Source organism: Haliotis rufescens, unplaced genomic scaffold, assembly GCF_023055435.1.
Source record: "Haliotis rufescens isolate VD_foot unplaced genomic scaffold, xgHalRufe1.0.p SCAF_5, whole genome shotgun sequence".
In the NCBI taxonomy this organism is placed as follows: domain Eukaryota; kingdom Metazoa; phylum Mollusca; class Gastropoda; order Lepetellida; family Haliotidae; genus Haliotis; species Haliotis rufescens.
Genome location: NW_025964223.1, coordinates 34,832,815 through 34,855,332, shown reverse-complemented (window position 1 = coordinate 34,855,332; position 22,518 = coordinate 34,832,815). Strand labels below are relative to the sequence as shown.

The 22,518-nt window shown below is 40.6% G+C and overlaps 2 protein-coding genes across 2 annotated transcripts in view; both read left to right on the top strand.

Annotated features, from left to right (window-relative positions):
* Positions 1–2,979: 2,979 nt before the first annotated feature.
* Positions 2,980–4,005, top strand: LOC124114721 (cell wall protein IFF6-like). Its single transcript, XM_046475430.2, has one exon. The coding sequence runs from the start codon at positions 2,980–2,982 to the stop codon at positions 4,003–4,005; it is 1,026 nt and encodes a 341-aa protein (XP_046331386.2).
* Positions 4,006–6,967: 2,962 nt separating this feature from the next.
* LOC124114715 (single-minded homolog 2-like) overlaps positions 6,968–22,518 on the top strand; it is a 136,408-nt gene continuing 120,857 nt past the window's right edge. Inside the window, exon 1 of the mRNA XM_046475417.2 lies at positions 6,968–7,224. Within this exon, the coding sequence (XP_046331373.1) occupies positions 7,205–7,224 (20 nt within the window). The 5' untranslated portion in view covers positions 6,968–7,204. The remainder of the gene's footprint in view (positions 7,225–22,518) is intronic.

The following is a 22,518-nucleotide window of genomic DNA, read 5'->3' as shown; positions in this document are numbered from 1 at the left end:
ACAATGTATTTAATGAAAATAATGCAAAACAAACTCAACGGTTAAAAGGTTTTTATTAATCCTTACTGAGATTCCTATATTCTGTATCACTGAAAAAAATACTCCTAGTCTTGCCTAATAAAACACCCGCAACCTGGCACAGATCGAACGCAACTTAAAAACACAATCATGATCTGGTTAATCTGTATCACTCAACGAGTTGGGGTAGTTCACTCTGCCCACAGTATGGAGCAGCTCAGTAATTAGTAGGTAAGACAGGCAGTTACACTGGTTTGGGTCGTCTCACAAATGGGATGTCTGACAACTGGGAGTGAACCAACCTCCAGGGGCCCTATACGTAGGCCGAGGTCATGTCCAGGGCGAAGCCTTTGGTTGTGAGTCGAAGGGGAATCTTCGCTCCTCGATCGGAAAGTGATTTTAACAATTTTGCCCAGTATTTTGGAGCCCTCTGGTTGAATTTGTTTTTGTAGATTGTCTTAATAGAGAGATGTAGAAATAATGACAAAAGTTCTATGACAGTTGCGACGAGGAACAAGGCAATTCGGTATAAAATGAAACCACGATGTTTCGAAAAGTTGTTTTTAGCGAATAGGCATAAGGTTGCAGTGGCATTGCGCGATAGAGTGAGTTTTGTTGAAAAAAGTGAGTCTCACGCTAAATGCGTGAAAGTTGACAGGTATGGCGTTGAGTTATTTTAGTAAGGTGTGAGTTGATCCCATATGAATTGCCTTGAGACATGCAGTTTATAACATCACAAACATAACAGTGAAGTGCACGTGCGAAATGTTCTGGAAATACCTCGAGCATCACAGGCAAGGCGGCTCACAAGTCAATTCTTGTATATCTTTCAAAATCATACTTATCAAAACAATCTAGTTTAAATATGTTAGGTGTTAGGTTTAAGGTTGTATTAGCGGTTTGGGCACCTTGGACTCTTAACTGCCCACTTCGACGACTGGACACCCGCTGCTCGTGCACAAACCTGCACTCAACACTTGAATGAAGACTGATATATTTCATATCACACATGCACAAAAAGCGCCGTCACCCTGAACATAGCCGTTTGTCCAATGTTTAATGTAAATATTTGATAAAGATTTAGTTTGAATTCATGGTATTAAATGAAACAACCAAATGGATTTGTGTCACTTAGCATGGACATATGGATGATTACAGAATACTTGAGCACAAAGACACTCATACCCGACAATGCCAGTGACAGAGCCACCTCAATAAGACGTTGTCATTCACACAGAACCACACCGTCATAACTTGTGGAGTACGGATCTTCCTTTACCTGTGTAAGGTATCGTCAGCAGGCGGACAGTATGGCGTTGTACTTTGGCGGATAAACACCGACAGCAGCGGATACAGTGATTCAGACATTTTTCTAGTTGGGTGGCACACCGATGAACACACCGATCAGACGTCAGATCACCTGTTTACATTCCTTGCGATGGACGTTACATTCAGCCATGTGGTCGGGGTATAGGAGCGGTCAACGTCACTTACAAAGGCCCTTGTGCTGGATATCTGAACACTGTACGTTACCGGTAGAAACAAGTTGCCAGAATACTGCAATACTTAGTATCTGCAATAGAATAACGTGAGTGTGTTGCCTTGACCGGTAATATCCCCCAACATATCACCCATTGAGCATGTTTGTGATGAGATGAAAGACGTTATTGTCTTCGTTGGTCTACAAATCCACAAATCAAACTGCAGGAACTTCATCTTGCTCTTACACGAGTCCACAGGACCCTATCCACCATCAGGCGAAGATGCAAAGTCTGTATTGAATAATATACTTGTTTGACCCCTCCCTTTTCATTTGCCTGCGAGAACGTGATGCTGTAAAGCGTGGTCCATAAAAAAGCATGTGTTGTGTGTATACCTTTTCCAATATCAGAGTAGTATTTAAACATTGCTTCCCAACCATGCTTGAGATGGTTCTTTGTTTACAAATGCATGTACATGGATGCATTGCGCATGTATTGTTAATGTGGAACCTGTAGGACCCGTGAAGATCCGGGTTACAATAAGCCTTCAGCAACCCATGCTTGTCGTAAGAGGCGGCAAACGGGATCGGGTGGTCAGGCTCGCTGACTTGGTTGATGCATGTTATGGTATCACAGTTGCGTAGGTCGATGCTCATGATATCAATCATAAGATTGTCTTGTCCAGACTCGATTATTTAGAGACCGCGGTTATATAGCTGGAGTATTGCTGTGTGCGGCGTTAAACAACAAACAAACAAACTGGAACCCGTAAGGATTCCGAGTATGAATATAGGTTCCCAGCAACCTATGATTGTCATAATATGCGACCAAACAGATATGATGCTCAGGCTTGCTGATTGCATGGAATCAGTTGAATACGGGGAGGATGGAGAGCACCAGGAATACAGGGAGGATGGAGAGCACCAGGAATACAGGGAGGGTGGAGAGCTACAAGAATACAGGGAGGATGGAGAGCATCAGGAATACAGTGAGGATGGAGAGCTACAAGAATACAGGGAGGATGGAGAGCGACAAAAATACAGGGAGCAAGGACAGCACCATGAATACAGGGAGGGTGGAGAGCTACAAGAATACAGGGAGCAAGGACAGCCCCACGAATACAGGGAGGGTAAATAGCGACTGGAATATAGGGAGGATGGAGAGCGACAAAAATACAGGGAGGATTGAGAGCACCAGGAATACAGGGTGGGTGAAGAGCGACAAAAAAAAGGGAGCAAGGACAGCACCAGGAATACAGGGAGAATTGAGAGCACCAGGAATACAGGGAGCAAGGACAGCACCAGGAATACATGGAGGATGGAGAGCTACAAGAATACAGGGAGGATGGAGTGCACCAGGAATACAGGGATGATGGAGAGCACCAGGAATACAGGGAGGATAAATAGCGACAGGAATACAGGGAGGGCGGAGAACGACAAGGAATACAGGGAGGGTGGAGAGCTACAAGAATACAGGGAGGATGGAGAGCTACAAGAATATAGGGAGCAAGGACAGCACCAGGAATACAGGGAGGATAAATAGCGACAGGAATACAGGGAGGATTGAGAGCTACAAGAATACAGGGAGCAAGGACAGTACCAGGTATACATGGAGGATGAAGAGCGACAGGAATACAGGGAGGATGGAGAGCGACAAGAATCCGGGGAGGATGGAGAGCTACAAGAATACAGGGAGAATTGAGAGCACCAGGAATACAGGGAGGGTGGAGAGCTACAAGAATACAGGGAGGGTGGAGAGCGACAAGAATACAGGGAGGATTGGGAGCACCAGGAATACAGGGTGGATGGAGAGCGACAAAAATATAGGGAGCAAGGACAGCACCAGGAATACAGGGAGGATAAATAGCGACAGGAATACAGGGAGGATGGAGAGCGAAAAGAATATAGGAAACAAGGACAGCAAAAGGAATACAGGGAGAATGGCGAGCTACAAGAATACAGGGAGCAAGGACAGCACCATGAATACAGGGAGGGTGGAGAGCGAAAAGAATATAGGAAACAAGGACAGCACCATGAATACAGGGAGAATGGCGAGCTACAAGAATACAGGGAGCAAGGACAGCACCATGAATACAGGGAGGGTGGAGAGCGAAAAGAATATAGGAAACAAGGACAGCACCAGGAATACAGGGAGGATAAATAGCGACAGGAATACAGGGAGGGTGGAGAGCTACAAGAATACAGGGAGCAAGGACAGCACCAGGAATACAGGGAGGGTTGATAGCTACAAGAATACAGGGAGGGCGGAGAGCTACACGAATACAGGGAGCAAGGACAGCACCAGGAATACAGGGAGGATAAATAGCGACAGGAATACAGGGAGGATGGAGAGCGACAAAAATACAGGGAGCAAGGACAGCACCAGGAATACAGGGAGGGTGGATAGCTACAAGAATATAGAGAGTAAGGAGAAAGAACGGAGAAAGCATGGGAAAGAAAGACAAAGATCGGTTTCCCTGCCGCACTCTACAGCCAATGATATCTGATTGAATGTTGAGCACGTGACATATGTAATCGTTAACATGATGGAAAACAAGACTACAGCTCTTGCAACGTGAAATAGAATCACGAAAATCGCGTTTTTTAATTAAAGCATAGCAGCATGTGCTTTAAAATTTATAAAGTGACAAGTCATTCCGACTAAATATAGCCGCTCTAACCAGGATTGTAACCACGTGATCAAAACTCAATGATGATGTTTATCGCTAGCAAAATGGATATTTCTTAAAAAGCTCACTTTGCTGTTTTTGTCATTAATTTAAGTTTTCGCCGGAATGGCGTGTTTTCACTTTATAAGTATTAGAACATATCTATCTTCGTTAATTTATAAATGGCAAGAACTATAGTGCAAGTTCGAAATGACAACGCTGAAACTTCTATGTAACTTTGTCCATTAGCTCTTCTTCAACCACATGCATCAAGTGTGTTTTAATCTTAACTGCTTACATAGTTTTAAAAAATAATTATTGTATCTCTACACACAATTATTACATGACATTTAATCACAGGGAACATTAACATAGTTTGTGGGGTTGTTATTGATGGATCGCCCGTGCACAGAGCCTACGTGGAGATGAGACGCACGTGCACTTCAGACACTGGAAACAATTGCTTCAGGTTACATGCTCTGCACCCTGTACGGTTCATAAACATAACATTGAAATCAGTATCTGGAATGCACCCTGCGTAATCGTAAAGAAAGAACACGTAGAAAATATTATCCCATGTTGCTGCGATCAAGATTGCACAGACGCTTGAAACTGGCTCCTGATGTCGACTTCTAAATACAATTGTCAATACAGTACCACTTAACAACCAGTAGGCTACCACCAGTTACAACAACCCAATCTATCTGGTTTTGGCAGGATTTGCTGCAACAATCAAGGTAGTGCGCCTTAAGGAACCGTGTGCAGATCAGGCGGCCTTATGTCTTGGGATCTACCACATAGATGACTAGGTGTTCACATAAGATCATACCATATGGCCTGTTATGGCGTTGCACAACCCGGAAATAACGTCGCCACAAAACAATAGACTTGAAACAAACTTGCATTGTGAAACGAAGGGACAAGAACAGAGTGACCTTTTACTAGGCGTGTGTTGAATTTCTCTACTCTCGGGATTCCCAGAGGCCGCACAACTCCTCACTTCTCCTGCATACTTGACGAGGTGATGGAAACTCCACACGTGTTTTGCTTAGGGTAGGCTACTCCACGCACGGTTTGCTGCCATTTTTGGAGGCATTATATTGGTTACCTTACGTTGAAAGTGATAATAATGTTTGACTTGACACTATTTGGCTTTTAAGATGAGAAACGCAACCTACAGATGTCAGATTTACTCTCAGATGAACCCAAAGATATTCTGCGGCTATGAGGTGAGGTGAGGTGAGGTGGGTTTAACGCCGCGGTCAAGATTATTGCACTTATATACCGACGTGCATGCACGTGTGTGTGTCTGCTTGTACTTGTCCGGAATTCTACCGGGTTTAGAGTACATGCCACGGTTAAACATAGGTACCCCACAAAGACACATTATACTGACTCCGAGCCGGCCATACTTTTTTTAGCCCCTTAGTCGAGTCCCAGGCAGGATAACAAGTACCATCTTTTAACGACTTTTGGTATGACGCAGCCAGGAGATCGAACCACCCACCTTCTGCTCTCCGGACAGACTCTCTATCCACTTGACCACGAAGGTCTTTCCAGCTATGAACACCTAACGTAGCGTCAATCTCGGCTGCTTGGCTATGTGCATTTTGACCATAAACCTCGATAACACAACAGGAAGAAAAAATGATAGTTACACTACATAGTTTCTGTTTGGTAAACTGGATGTGACATCCTCTTAAATATATGATTTCTGAAATTTTTAATAAACTCTTTGACCATGCATTAATGGTAAATGAATGGTATATCATAGACAGATCTTTCAAGTTCAAAATTATAATTATATAGTCTATTGTTGCTTGTCTTTCTAGCACACATTAACGTAAGATGTAATTATTATTTTTCTACAAGTTACACTCATCCATCGGGCATTGCTGATGGTGTTTCTGTAGCTCTAAAGATTACTTTCTTTCTTTCAGTTTCGAGATATCACATTCTATGAATATGCGTGTGTCAGATTTAAAGATGTCTATTTTACCTATCTGTTGTTGAGCAAGGTATCTGCTACAATCATAAACGTGCATATTTCCACTAATAAGGAAGTACTTACTCATGCTCTTTTCAATCAGGAGCTATGGTCACAAGTTGGCGACACAAGTTTAACTCGGAGCGCGGTTTCGATACAAACATGACCGAATTCTACAAACAGGCGATCAGACATGAGCGGCTATTTGTTTTAAAGATGGCTAAAATTTGTCTAAATAGTCAGGTCAATAGAGAGGCTAAAATTTATGAATTCGAAGTTGGTTTGTGAAATATCGGCTTCAGTCCTCACCCCACCTGGTTAGAACGGGGGCGAAACAGGTAAACGACGTTAAACTAAGGCATTTTGCACTAATGAAACAATAAGGCTCGGTTTACTCACCTGCATTGTGTAAATATGAGGAGGCTATAGACACAAATTTGTAAACAAACTTTGCTTGAATTTGTTGAGGGGCCGTGTTTTCGATCGGACCAACTGACAAATACGGGGACCCGCTAGCTGTTTTCAGCTTGCCGTGGTTTTTTAGCTTATGCGCTGTGGCTCTCTCTCCCAAAATGAGCAGTCAGCGCAGAGATGTGACACCTCTGAGGTAGAGAAGATTAAGTCTTGCACCGCGGCCCTAGGTGTTGGAGACTCTCTACAGCGCTTTGGTCACGTACAGAAACAGCAGGCAAGAGAGAAACAGCATTGTCATCGTACAGCAGAGATACTGCCAGCACTTGAGTGTTCATTGATGCTGACAACGGTCATCAGTACTGACAATACTTTGTTTTCAACACAGTCAAGTCTTAAAGGCCTGAAAGTCTTGTGACTGAACAAGTCGGCACTGTGAGTGAGTTCCTCACTGTGTGTGCTTCACTTGGATTGGCTTGTCCCAGGATACTCTCTAGCAGCAGACAATAGGATGAGTTGAGCTGCTTTCCCCGATAGGTGGCGTAGCGTCAATAGAATAACACTGGCTGTCCCCCTAACGTATGTAGTGAACAGGACTAGCGTAGACGTGTGACAGCCTCCAAAACACGAAGTTCTTTAATGGAGCTGCCGGAATCCAGGTAAGTGTCTTGCCATCGTTGCCATATTTGCAGGAACAACTGCTGGACGTGCTGTCATCGTGTGTAGACCCGGTGAGACTCAACTAATGTTCCGGTAGTAGGTGTCGTCACCCAACTCAAACTATCATTACTGAAAGATGTTTTGGGATTGTTATCAGTGCATGATTTACGTAGCACAGCCGCACGTGCGGAGAGAGCCTACGTGAACAGCAGCTAGTTGGAGTGAAAAGGGTTTCACGTAGAATTGGCCAACAATTGGACTTGCAGAGATGTAGACGAAGTCTGCAGATACCCTCCAGTATCCCTAAGTCACGGAGGAGCGTGGTTCCCGGCAGTCTTCCTCGTCTGCATTGGCCCGTAATTACCGCTCGCTTTCACCCTCTTGACAAGTTTTCATTTAAAAATAAACACTTTTTTGGTCTCATGTCACATATAAGGAGAGCATCTGATACCACAACAAACATCATCATCACGAACACAGAACTCTATCTGATGTATAACACGTGTTATACAATGAACAGTCATCATATATTTTCAACTGCAATTACATATGCAATATGTATTGACTTGGGATCAGATTGTTGGTAAACGTGAGTGAACAGAGGCAGACATACTTAGTTGTGGGGTAAATACGGAAGTGTGCACTGTTAACCTTGAAACCTTTAATCTCTCTTCACTTTCTGCAGTTTCCACTTTGAACGCAGACACATATTTTATGAGCGATTTTGTGCTGCTTTGACATAAGAAGAACATACGATTGAGTGGTAAGCTTCAATAACACTTTCTGATGGGATATCTCCATGACACACTGTAAGTTGTTATGTGCACACACACACCACCTAAAGTTCACTATAGGAACTCATATAATGCATCTAAATAATTATTTTGCCGATTTTCTTTCTGTCAAAAGATTATTTCTCGAATGAAAGAACAGAGAATGCATCACAATATTACATTTGATTATGCATGTTGGTGCATGGAGTTGTTTGTTAGTTTCTTGTTTAACGCCGCACTCAGCAATATTCCAGCTTAACGCAATAAAGCAACATACCAAGTACAGGAATCAAAATTTATTTTTTTTGGTCAGAAATATTGAATCGGATAGAGTATGTTAAAAAAAGTAGGCAAGTGTTTACACGCGCAATACATGCTTTGGCACATCATTGCATTTAATTATCTATGTAGAAGAAAGTACCGTCCAGTCAACACATCCAGACATTTTGGTCGACTTAATATTTGACCTGCGGAGTGTGATAATGTCCGTCTGTCTACTGAGAAGGCTAAGCATGGTTGCATGACTTTGGGTGGTGAAGATACAATAGGATGGGTGTCTACTTGGGTCCTGCTATGAAGCACGACCCTGCTTTGTGTATCCTCCATGGTATAAGCCAAGATACCCGGCTTAATTTCTGTCAAGTGTGCTTAACAAGGTTCGTTGTCCTTGTTAAAGAGCAGAGTGTGTCTGTAGCTTCTCGCTGATATCACGGTGTAATTAAATTAAAATCTTGCTCATGGATCTTGTCGTTACTCGCGCTCACTTTAAAAACAATTGAAATAGAAATATTTTCATATATAACTGTGAAAAAAACGACACATTTTTACTTGCTGGAAGCATTACACCTTTCACTTGACGTTGTTCATTATTCATCACATTTCTACAGCAGTTTATTGAAACATAGAAAGGAACTATGAGCGAGCTCTTATCATGTCATTTTTTATCTAACATTGTCACTAAATGAAAATCTTTTTAGATGCACGAACAAGATGCATAACATTTTGAACAGTGAGATATATACAGCGCATATAGTGTACTAAGTTATGAAGTCAGCGTGTCGATAGCCGTCAGGGCTTCTTGTTGGCGTGTACAAGTGACCACTGCCGGCACTGCCAGCTGACTGCTTCTGCCTGTAAGCTGGGTGTTGACCGAGTAAATCATTGTTGAGTATAATATGCCCCTCACAACAACAGATAGATTGTTCGCGACGTCTCGCACGACACAAGTTTTTTCTCTCCAAAACATTCTTACAGAGGGCAGGTTGAGAGACGTCGATTTATAAAATGCACTCAGACCCCGCTTGCTAGATTTTTTCAATGCGTGCTATGTTTGTGATTTCTAAATGTAAATAGATGCCAGCCATTGATAATAAATAATGGGTAAGAACGGACAAATATTTCCCCTTTTAAATACTCCACCAAAAGCGCAAAGGAAATTTGATTTTCAACAAGGTTGTAATGTCACCATCGAACATGAAAGCAGTTGAAATGCATTGTTGAAGTGATCGTCTTGTAGGCATGGGGGACGGGTAATTCTATAAAAACAATATGGAAATTATCAAATAGATGTTCGGTGGCAAACTACGCTGGCATCCAACATATATTTTACCAGATGTTAACACGCCTTTTGACGTGTTTATGATTATTCTTTTATATTTCTTAGTTTCTCTCTCGCTTCTCCTGGGTTAACTTGTAGTAGAGGTGTACACGTAAGCCGGTACATATTTCCATATAGACAGTAGGAACATAATAACGTCTTTGTAATTGTTATAGTTTTAATCCGATTGACTTCCAGGTTTGGCGGGGTGCATGTTACTGTACGGAACTTTAAAATGCATTGACTCCATTTCCAGTCAGCATTCAGTGTTCAAAATTCGTAGGTCCATATGTTTTAAAATTTGGATTATTTGAAACGTTTTATTTGCAAGATTAGAATAAAACATAAATTGTTTTGCATTCTTGTCTCGGGAGCTGAACGCTTAAATACTAGTACACTTGGAGTGTTGGCATATTCCATGTTTATATTCTTAAATAATTTTGATGTCGCCCTAAAAGTATGTCGCTGCAACTGCAGAAATTGACATTAATTTGTTCACTGAATAGACTACTTGAGCGGTTGATGCCGCGAAGAGTATCTGTATATATATCTCGAGGAGATGATTCAGTCATCCCCTCCTTCCCGCTTTATTAAACATTTGTAAAATTATCATGTCATTGTTTAAACCTGTACAGTAACCCTCACCTTATTGAGGGGGTTACAGATACTGTTACTTTGGTGAATCTGTGTCATACATGCATGCTCGGCAAGGATGTTTGTATCCATTCTATATTAATAATCTATATATATCTACAAACACCGTGAATTTAAAGTTTAAAAATGTGCTCTTAAGCATATCATGACGCCATAAGTGAGTTAATGTTTTTCAAAGCAAGAAATTAAATTATAATTTTTCAGAGAAAAACATTCCAATCTCCTTCTCTGGGCCGAGATATCACCGGTCACCTTGCAGCGTATTACTTACCTTGTGGAACATCGCATTTCATCTTCTAAATCAGACAACGAAAATTTCAGCCCAATGAAACTAGTGAACATTTAGGTACATGGCAGATTTTTAGCATCACCAATAAATTATTATCAACTTTGTATACAAAGATGGTCTGGTAGGTCAAAACGGTACATTAGTGTGACGCGATATCAATTTTATTGCAAGCATGAAATTATTCAGTCCATGTCATAATTCCACTCACAGCTTCAGTCCATGTCATAATGATTCCACTCACAGTTTCAGTCCATGTCATGAAGATTCCACTCACATCATCAGTCAAGGTCATAATTCCACTCAAATATTTAGTCCATATCATTATAATTCCACTCACATCTTCAGTCAATATAATAATTCCACTCACATCTTCAGTCCATGCCATGATAATTCCACTCACATCTTCAGTCCATATCATAATTCCACTTACATCTTCAGTTCATATCACAATTCCACTCACATCTTCAGTCCATGTCATGATAATTCCACTCACATCTTCAGTCCATGTCATGATGATTCCACTCACATCTTCAGTCCATGTCATGATAATTCCATTCACATCTTCAGTCCATGTCACGATAATTCCACTCACAGTTTCAGTCAATGTCATGATAATTCCACTCACATCTTCAGTCTATGTCGTGATAATTCCACTCACATCTTCAGCCCATTTCACGATAATTCCGTTCACATCTTCAGTCCATGTCATGATAATTCCACTCTTATCTTCAGTCCATGTCATGATGATTCCACTCTCATCTTTAGTCCATGTCATGATGATTCCACTCACATCTTTAGTCCATATCATGATGATTCCACTCACATCTTCAGCCCATGTCATGATAATTCCACTCTTATCTTCAGTCCATGTCATGATAATTCCACTCACATCTTCAGTCCATGTCACGATAATTCCACTCACATCTTCAGCCCATGTCACGATAATTCCACTCTTATCTTCAGTCCATATCATGATAATTCCACTCACATCTTTAGCCCATGTCACAATAATTCCACTCTCATCTTCAGTCCATATCATAATTCCACTCTGATCTATAGTTCATGTCGTGATGATTCCACTCTCATCTTCAGTCCATATCATAATTCCACTCTGATCTATAGTTCATGTCGTGATGATTCCACTCTCATCTTCAGTCTATATCATAATTCCACTCTGATCTATAGTTCATGTCGTGATGATTCCACTCACAGTTTCAGTCCATGTCATGATGATTCCACTCTGATCTATAGTTCATGTCGTGATGATCCACTCTCATCTTCAGTCCATATCATAATTCCACTCTGATCTATAGTTCATGTCACGATAATTCCACTCACATCTTCAGTCCATGTCACGATAATTCCACTCTGATCTATAGTTCATGTCGTGATGATTCCACTCTGATCTATAGTTCATGTCGTGATGATTCCACTCTGATCTATAGTTCATGTCACGATAATTCCACTCACATCTTCAGTCCATGTCACGATAATTCCACTCTGATCTATAGTTCATGTCGTGATGATTCCACTCTGATCTATAGTTCATGTCGTGATGATTCCACTCTGATCTATAGTTCATGTCGTGATGATTCCACTCTGATCTATAGTTCATGTCGTGATGATTCCACTCTGATCTATAGTTCATGTCGTGATGATTCCACTCTGATCTATAGTTCATGTCGTGATGATTCCACTCTCATATTCAGTCCATATCATAATTCCACTCTGATCTATAGTCCATGTCACGATAATTCCACTCACAGTTTCAGTCCATGTCATGATAATTCCACTCTTATCTTCAGTCCATGTCATGATAATTTCCCCTACATCTTCAGTCCATGTCACGATAATTCCACACTTATCTGAAGTTCATGTCATGATGATTCTACTCTCATCTTCAGTCCATGTCATGATGATTCCACTCACATCTTCAGTCCATGTCATGATGATTCCACTCTCATCTTCAGTCCATGTCCTGATGATTCCACTCTCATCTTCAGTCCATATCATGATGATTCCACTCACATCTTCAGTCCATGTCATGATGATTCCACTCACAGTTTCAGTCCATGTCATGATGATTCCACTCTCATCTTCAGTCCATGTCATGATGATTCCACTCACATCTTCAGTCCATGTCATGATGATTCTACTCTTATCTTCAGTCCATATCATGATGATTCCATTCTCATATTCAGTCCATGTATGATGATTCCACTCACATCTTCAGTCCATGTCATGAAGATTCCACTCTCATCTTCAGTCCATGTCATGGTGATTCCACTCTTATCTTCAGTCCATGTCATGATAATTTCCCCTACATCTTCAGTCCATATCACGATAATTCCACTCTTATTTATAGTTCATTCCATGATGATTCCACTCACATCTTCAGTCCATGTCATAATTTTGACATGTTCCTCAAAAGAATCACCTTGCTTTCAAAAACAAAAATACAGTCTAAAGAACATATGCATCTTAAAACTGGTTAGAAGTTGAAAGCAAATCCAGAAAAACCTAAGAACAATTGAAGCGTGATTTCTGATGATCTCCTGAATGAGATGACAGTAACGTGGAAAATACCTCAGGCTGGTGTTGTCTGGAGTAGGCACGTCCCCGGGGAAGACCACCCCGACTCGCCAGAGCCGTGTGACACAACTCAGTAGCAGGACCTCACACCATCGTAAACCTTCATGGGGATGAGTAGCCGAAATATGGAAAGAGCCGATATATTATATACATTGTAAACTTTCGTTCGTTAGATATTTAACAACACAAGGGACGGTGAAATAATGAATAGAGGAGTATACCAGAAGCAATAAGAGAGGATACCGCTACATGTTATTATGTGGTAAACATATGTTACATGTTTAGCTTTTCATAACGGCCTGTGAGAATATATTTCCTAATATATAGTACTCACGTTCTACTTCTATAGACGATACAATATATGTCTCGTCCATCGTGATTTAAAAAAGTTATGTAATGTTATTCTTAAGTTACAGTGTGTTCGGGTTAATCCTATTCCCGACAGCTGCAACATGAAAAACCATATTCCTTCACTCTCCACATCTTCGGCAATCGGAACGTAGTCTTACAAAACTACCCACAACCTGCCAGCCTAGTAGTGCTACCAGTGTCCTCCACAGCATATAATAGTACGAACACTAGTGGAAACCTCGCCGTTTTCAATCTTGCCAGACAAAGAAACACCTATATCGGTGAAGAACGCACCTACTATATGGAGCAGGTGTGCCCAATATTACAGCAGACAGAAATAGATTTTCAGACGCCTATACGATTTATTCGATGTAAATATACTCAAATCCAATAGTTACTTGGATCATATGAATTTATTGATAAATTAAACTTAAGAGTAATTATTGACAAAGATTAATTATGTACACAACCAACCATGACTGAAGACACCTCAGGGTAGCTGGATGCTGTGTTTAAACGCACTGGGTTCACAAAGGAACGTCACGCCTAAAATTCTCTTTACCTATCAAACCTCGGTTTTTTTGTTTGTTTGTTGTTTAAGGCCGCACTCAGCAATATTACAGCTATTTTGACGGCGGTCTGTAAATAATCGAGTTTGGACCAGACAATCCAGCGATTGACATCATGAGCATCGATCCACGCAATTGGGATCGATTATATGCATCAACCAAGTCAGCGAGCCTGACCACCCGATACCGTTAGTTTTTCTGTATATGTGTTCTTCATAGAAGCCTACTTTAATTTCTAATTGTGCATTCATATGTTCGACTGACTGAGTTGGTTTGTGTAACAGTTGGGTGCCGGGAGATAGGGTAAGGCAGTTGGGAGAATGAGCAAGTGTGGAATTACGCCGCCTTTAGCAATATTTCAGCAATAATCACGTCCAGAGACGAAAGAAATGGGCATCGTGAGAAAATGCTTTAACTACTGGTTCCGAAAGAGAGGGTGAGTCAGTAGGGTTCCGAAAGAGAGGGTGAGTCAGTAGGGTTCCGAAAGAGAGGGTGGGGCAGTAGGGTTCCAAAAGAGAGGGTGAGACAGTAGGGTTCCGAAAGAGAAGGTGAGACAGTAGGGTTCCGAAAGAGAGGGTGAGGCAGTAGGGTGCCGAAAGAGAGGGTGAGGCAGTAGGGTTCCGAAAGAGAGGGTGAGGCAGTAGGGTTCCGAAAGAGAGGGTGAGGCATTAGGGTGCCGAAAGAGAGGGTGAGGCATTAGGGTTCCGAAAGAGAGGGTGAGGCAGTAGGGTTCCGAAAGAGAGGGTGAGGCAGTAGGGTTCCGAAAGAGAGGGTGAGGCAGTAGGGTTCCGAAAGAGAGGGTGAGGCAGTAGGGTGCCGAAAGAGAGGGTGAGACAGTAGGGTTCCGAAAGAGAGGGTAAGGCAGTAGGGCTGCGAAAGAGAGGGTGAGGCAGTTGGGTTCCGAAAGAGAGGGTGAGGCAGTAGGATTCCGAAAGAGAAGGTGAGACAGTAGGGTTCCGAAAGAGAGGGTGAGGCAGTAGGGTTCCGAAAGAGAGGGTGAGGCATTAGGGTGCCGAAAGAGAGGGTGAGGCAGTAGGGTTCCGAAAGAGAGGGTGAGGCATTAGGGTTCCGAAAGAGAGGGTGAGGCAGTAGGGTTCCGAAAGAGAGGGTGAGTCAGTGGGGTTCCGAAAGAGAGGGTGAGGCATTAGGGTGCCGAAAGAGAGGGTGAGGCAGTAGGGTTCCGAAAGAGAGGGTGAGGTAGTAGGGTTCCGAAAGAGAGGGTGAGGCATTAGGGTGCCGAAAGAGAGGGTGAGGCAGTAGGGTTCCGAAAGAGAGGGTGAGGCATTAGGGTTCCGAAAGAGAGGGTGAGGCAGTAGGGTTCCGAAAGAGAGGGTGAGGCAGTAGGGTTCCGAAAGAGAGGGTGAGGCAGTAGGGTTCCGAAAGAGAGGGTGAGGCGGTAGGGTGCCGAAAGAGAGGGTGAGACAGTAGGGTTCCGATAAAGAGAGGGTAAGGCAGTAGGGCTGCGAAAGAGAGGGTGAGGCAGTTGGGTTCCGAAAGAGAGGGTGAGGCAGTAGGATTCCGAAAGAGAAGGTGAGACAGTAGGGTTCCGAAAGAGAGGGTGAGGCAGTAGGATGCCGAAAGAGTGGGTGAGGCAGTAGGGTTCCGAAAGAGAGGGTGAGTCAGTGGGGTTCCGAAAGAGAGGGTGAGGCATTAGGGTGCCGAAAGAGAGGGTGAGGCAGTAGGGTTCCGAAAGAGAGGGTGAGGTAGTAGGGTTCCGAAAGAGAGGGTGAGGCAGTAGGGTTCCGAAAGAGAGGGTGAGTCAGTAGGGTGCCGAAAGAGAGGGTGAGGCAGTAGGATGCCGAAAGAGAGGGTGAGGCAGTAGGGTTCCGAAAGAGAGAGTGAGTCAGTGGGGTTCCGAAAGAGAGGGTGAGGCATTAGGGTGCCGAAAGAGAGGGTGAGGCAGTAGGGTTCCGAAAGAGAGGGTGAGGCAGTAGGGTTCCGAAAGAGAGGGTGAGGCAGTAGGGTTCCAGGGAGAAGACAGTAAACGGACATTTGATAGATAATAATTCAAATTTCAGTTGAGAAGCCTATTGGTCTAATAAATAATCGTGTGGCATTATTGCTGCATTTGCAAACTATTATTTTTCTGTGTAAATTTCACACAAACATGGCCTATGTGTTGTTTGTAGTGTGTGTGATGGGGAGTGTGTGTTGTTTGTAGTTTGTGTACAGTCAGCTCGTACTCTCATTGCTGAACGTGGTTGAGAAAGCATCTGCCTGTGCCGTCAGGTGTTAAGACAGGGACAAACAAGAGACGATGAGACCTCCTCATGCACTGCTTCCAAGGCCCTGTCATATCACCTCTCACCTCTCCTGTAGACGTTCTTTTTCTCATATTAGTTTTCACTCACTATTTGAGTTTGAATTCAACAATATTTTTGTTCCCGTTATTTTTTCTCTTTATGTCTTCTCTTGTTATCTATGCCTACCCCCCCCCCCCCCCCCCCCCCCACCCCACCCCCACACACACACACACATACCCCCACACCCTTCATTATCTGTCCACTGTTGTGGAGCATAATTCTGCTTGTGATCAAAATTTCATAATTCTGTTACACCATTGTAATACAGTTAGTCAGTTGCATTTATATCTAGACTTAGCAGTATTATACTGGAAAGCAATAGTTACTCCGGAGGGCCTACACATACTAACAGTTTTCCCCGGCTGTGTGTGGCAGCTGGGATCCAATAGCCAACAGCCTGTAAGCCTTTGGGCGGCGGAGAGACTTAGTGAACTTGTCTGAAATATTTAAAATACAACTTTTTCTTTACCCTTTGCTTTAAGAGATGAGGTACTTACTGCCTGTCTTCGGCTCTTGCTAAATATTATAAATTTTCACAAGCTTGAGAGTTATGAGAGTGTCTCTACAGACTGGAGGCAGCGGAGGCGCCAATCTCCACTTGCACACATCACTCAAACAACACGCACACACACACACACACACACACACACACACACACACACACACACACACACACACACACACACACACACACACACACACACACACACACACACACACACACACACACACACGACCAAAGAAAGCATGCACACACACACACACACACACACGACCAAAGAAAGCATGCACACAACACGCAAGAACAAATCAATAGTTTTAGTTTCAAAAATGGGATGGTAATTTGTTTTTTGTTCTTACAAATCAAGTTGGTAAAATTTTACTATGCTTTCACTCGAAATAATATGCACACTTTTAAAGTTATTATGTGTAATATATTTTATGCAACTTCTTTTCTGTTTCCGACGAGAAATATTTGTAAACAAACTATAGATAATGCAAAACAAAGTTGTTTAATATATTTTCATCATGAGGAGTTATGGTATTGTGGACTTGGGACCAACACATTCATTGGAAGAACATTTGGTGACATCTTGCTGCTCAGTGAAGTCGCAAATAATTGTCACAGGTTGACAAGGAAGTTAGAGATACAATCCTCGTAAAGTTGTCCATGTCTGTTACGAGCTTACCAGAAGTAGGAACGCGAGTAATTCTATGTGTGATAATAGTCTTTGAACTGAGTGCAATATATGATCATTTTACGAATGAACACCCTGTGTTGGATCAACCAAACCTTTGACTTTTAAGTGCTACATTCCGAATAGATATTTGAATAGATATAATTATATAACTTTTGCTCTGCTGAAATCTATTTTGGCGAAAAAGCAGCCAAAACCATTTCATTCTATTTCAGACAAATATACATTACAGAGATCTTACACATATAAAACAAACTTTACGGAAGGCGGTTTGCAACACTACGGATGAAATACGCAACAGTACACAGACCTTACTGATGTCGGTGTGCAACACTACCGATGTAGTATGCAACATTACAAAGACCTCACTGATGTCGGTATGCAACACTACATATCTTGTATGCAACATTACACAGACATTACTGAAGGCAGTATGCAACACTACATATCTTGTATGCAACATTACACAGACCTCACTGATGTCGGTATGCAACACTACATATCTAGTATGCAACATTACACAGACATTACTGAAGGCGGTATGCAACACTACATATCTTGTATGCAACACTCCATACCCAGCTGAAACTATACTTTTTCACACCTAAAATAATAAAACAAAAGGGAAAAAGAAAACAAATTCAGATATACGAAATAGAGGTAAAAGAGGAAACAGAGGAAACGTTGTGACAACGTTGCAGCAACGTTGTGTTCTTTGCTCGGTATACCTTACAGATACCGGTATACAACATTTCATATAGCCACGTTGATCAATCTGTCATCAATGGTGTATAAGGTAATATTTAAGTGCCTGATACATTCTTAATAAAAAGTGATTGTTTTTTGGCAAAATAATGCAACCAAGTGCGCACTGTTAATATGATAGCTGTTCACCTGATGTAAACTCCACAACTTTAACTGCAAAAGCGATATGCGTGTGTAAAGAAGAGTATTTTGACTGAACTGAAATGAACTTTATCAGCGGCATCAGAGGTACAAAATTATTTCAACAATATAATACATATACATATAGAATATATAAAAAACATCTTGGCCGAGCATGCATGCATATTTTTACGATTTACTATGGCAGAAATATATGTGCAATTCAGAAAGAGGGAGAGTTACTTGATAGGTTTAAACAATGACACGATGATTTTGCAGAATTTTGACAGTTTTCTCAATGTTCCTAGTTGTGAATTATTGAAAAGTAAGTTTATTTTATGCATATTAGGTTTAATGTAGTAGAATCTGTGTCAAAAATGTTTTCTTTCGTTTTCTGAAGATGGACAAATTAACAAATAATGGAATTCCTCACCTATGTCAGATAATTTGCAAAGTTGGCATTTCCTTTTGGTTAAAGGTATTTTTCTTCATCTCCCAGTTTCAATAGGTAGATTATGATTACAAGTTGTAAACTTAAGTAAGACTCGCCAAGCGTTTTCCTGCAGTACGTTTAAATAATATTCACAATTTAGGCAATCATTTTTGATTATACCATGCACTGTGCCTTTTGAAGACTTATCCCTTGCACTGGTCCAACACTGTATGTTAATGTCATTTACTTTTCATGGACTAGATGTTTTAGGTATGTGGGATTTTTTAAACTTTGTGAAAACCAAATGTAGCTAAGTCCAAGTTCATCAAAAGTTCGTTTGATATATGTAATCCATTTATGTTTACATTTTCCAAATAGGTCGTCATTAAATAACAACGTTTTAACTTGTATACAAGAAAGGATAATTTAGATGATTTCCCCGAAAGCAATTTTGCCCAACAAATTTTGACGATGTTTGACTAAGATGGAGTCTTCCAAGTTCCCCATGTACCATGAAATTTTGAGTACATTTTCTTAATGATAAAAGATATTTTAGGAAACGCAAATGTAAACTTTCTAGAGCTGAGATGTTTTCAAATCCCCATACTTCGCATACGTAGTGAAGAACTGGTACAACCACACTGTCAAAAAGCCGCAGTAGACATTTAAGTGACAAAATTAACTTCCATCCTTGGCATAAAACATAGAACATAGCTTTCGTTGCTGGTTCTATTAGGTTTTTTCTTTGTTAAAGTGAATTTCGATTTTTTTTAAAGATAACCCCGAGGTAGTTATAGGAATCAACTTTATCCAAAACATCATGACCAATTTTGAAATTATGTTTATAATCGGTTTTTGATCCACCAAATATTAATATTTTAGTTTTTGGTAGTATTAACCTCCATAGGCCTCCAGTGTATACATTAATTATGAAATGAGTCTAACATATGTTTTAGATCATAAGCTTTTGTGGCCAATAGCACTGCATCATCTGCGTACAGTAAAACAAATAGTGTGACAATATTTTCGATTCGATCATAGAATTCGTCTGATTTCAATTGGACACCTTTAAATAAATCCTGTACAAGAGATGCTTTGAGGTCATTTAAAAATATTGTAAACAAGACAGGCGACAGGTTTTCTCCTTGTACACACACACACACACACACACACACACACACACACACACACACACACACACACACACACACACACACACACTGTATTAAGTTTTTTTATGTGTTATTATTCTTAAACAAAAATCTTCCTTTTCAAATACTTCACAAGACTGATTACATCAACACTGGCTACATCTTGTCAAGGTTTGCACAATAGTATCTTGAACAGCTTGACGTTGTGATGATGCTGTTGTCCGTATTGCTGTGTAAGAGTGACTCTACGTGCCACCAGGGAAATAGGTCAAACAATAGGACTACATATGGGACAGCCATGGGATTGTCTTCTTTGAGATGATTTCACACTTTTGAAACTCATCACTTTCAAGAAGGAGTGAACGTACATACTGCCAGGCATACATGTAGATCCTCAGAATAGGTATGTTCATAGTTTCATACTGTCATTGTCACAAATATATGTGAGTGAGTGAGTTAACATTTAAAGTCACATAGGCAGAAGTTCGCGGCTGAACATTTATATGTACATGTACAAACTACCATTGTCATATAGAGATGTAGAATGGCTCACGCTGCCCGTATGTATGTGGTGCACACTGTCATTGCACTATGTACATATCTATATGGCAATGACAGTGTTACAGTCTGTACATATCTATATGGCAATGACAGTGTTACAGTCTGTACATATCTATATGACAATGACAGTGTTACAGTCTGTACATATCTATATGACAATGACAGTGTTACACTATGTACATATCTCTATGACAATGGCAAGGTAACACCATGTATATATCTATATGACAATGACAGTGTTACACATTTAGATATCTATATGACAATGATAATGTAACACTATGTACATATCTATATGACAATGACAGTGTTACACATTTAGATATATATATGACAATAATAATGTAACACTATGTACATATCTATATGACAATGACAGTGTTACAGTCTGTAAATATCTATATGACAATGACAGTGTTACACATTTAGATATATATATGACAATAATAATGTAACACTATGTACATATCTATATGACAATGACAGTGTTACAGTCTGTTAATATCTATACGACAATGACAGTGTTACACTATGTACATATCTATATGACAATGACAGTGTTACAGTCTGTACATATCTATATGGCAATGATAGTGTTACAGTCTGTACATATCTATATGACAATGACAGTATTACAGTCTGGCCATATCTTTATGGCAATGACAGTGTTACAGTCTGTACATATCTATATGGCAATGACAGTGTTACAGTCTGTACATATCTATATGACAATGACAGTGTTACAGTCTGTCATTGTCATATAGATATGTACAGACTGTAACACTGTCATTGTCATATAGATATATAAAGACTGTAACACTGTCATTGTCATATAGATATGTACAGTGTTACAGTCTTTATATATCTATATGACAATGACAGTGTTACAGTCTGTACATATCTATATGACAATGACAGTGTTACAGTCTGTACATATCTATATGACAATGACAGTGTTACAGTCTGTACATATCTATATGACAATGACAGTGTAACAGTCTGTACATATCTATATGGCAATGACAGTGTTACAGTCGTACATATCTATATGACAATGACAGTGTTACAGTCTGTAATATCTATATGACAATGACAGTGTTACAGTCTGTACATATCTCCATGACAATGGCAAGGTAACACCATGTATATATCTATATGACAATGACAGTGTTACACATTTAGATATCTATATGACAATTATAATGTAACACTATGTACATATCTATATGACAATGACAGTGTTACAGTCTGTTAATATCTATACGACAATGACAGTGTTACACTATGTACATATCTATATGACAATGACAGTGTTACACATTTAGATATATATATGACAATGATAATGTAACACTATGTACATATCTATATGACAATGACAGTGTTACACATTTAGATATCTATATGACAATGATAATGTAACACTATGTACATATCTATATGACAATGACAGTGTAACAGTCTGTACATATCTATATGACAACGACAGTGTTACAGTCTGTACATATCTATATGGCAATGACAGTGTTACAGTCTGTAAATATCTCTATGACAATGACAGTGTTACACATTTAGATATATATATGACAATAATAATGTAACACTATGTACATATCTATATGACAATGACAGTGTAACAGTCTGTACATATCTATATGACAACGACAGTGTTACAGTCTGTACATATCTATATGGCAATGACAGTGTTACAGTCTGTACATATCTATATGGCAATGATAGTGTTACACTATGTACATATCTATATGACAATGACAGTATTACAGTCTGTACATATCTATATGGCAATGACAGTGTTACAGTCTGTACATATCTATATGGCAATGACAGTGTTACAGTCTGTACATATCTATATGACAATGACAGTGTTACAGTCTGTACATATCTATATGACAATGACAGTGTTACAGTCTGTATA

What these genes read in the sequence shown, in the direction of transcription:
- LOC124114721 (XM_046475430.2), top strand. Translation starts at nt 2,980, where the DNA reads ATGGAGAGCTACAAGAATATAGGGAGCAAGGACAGCACCAGGAATACA.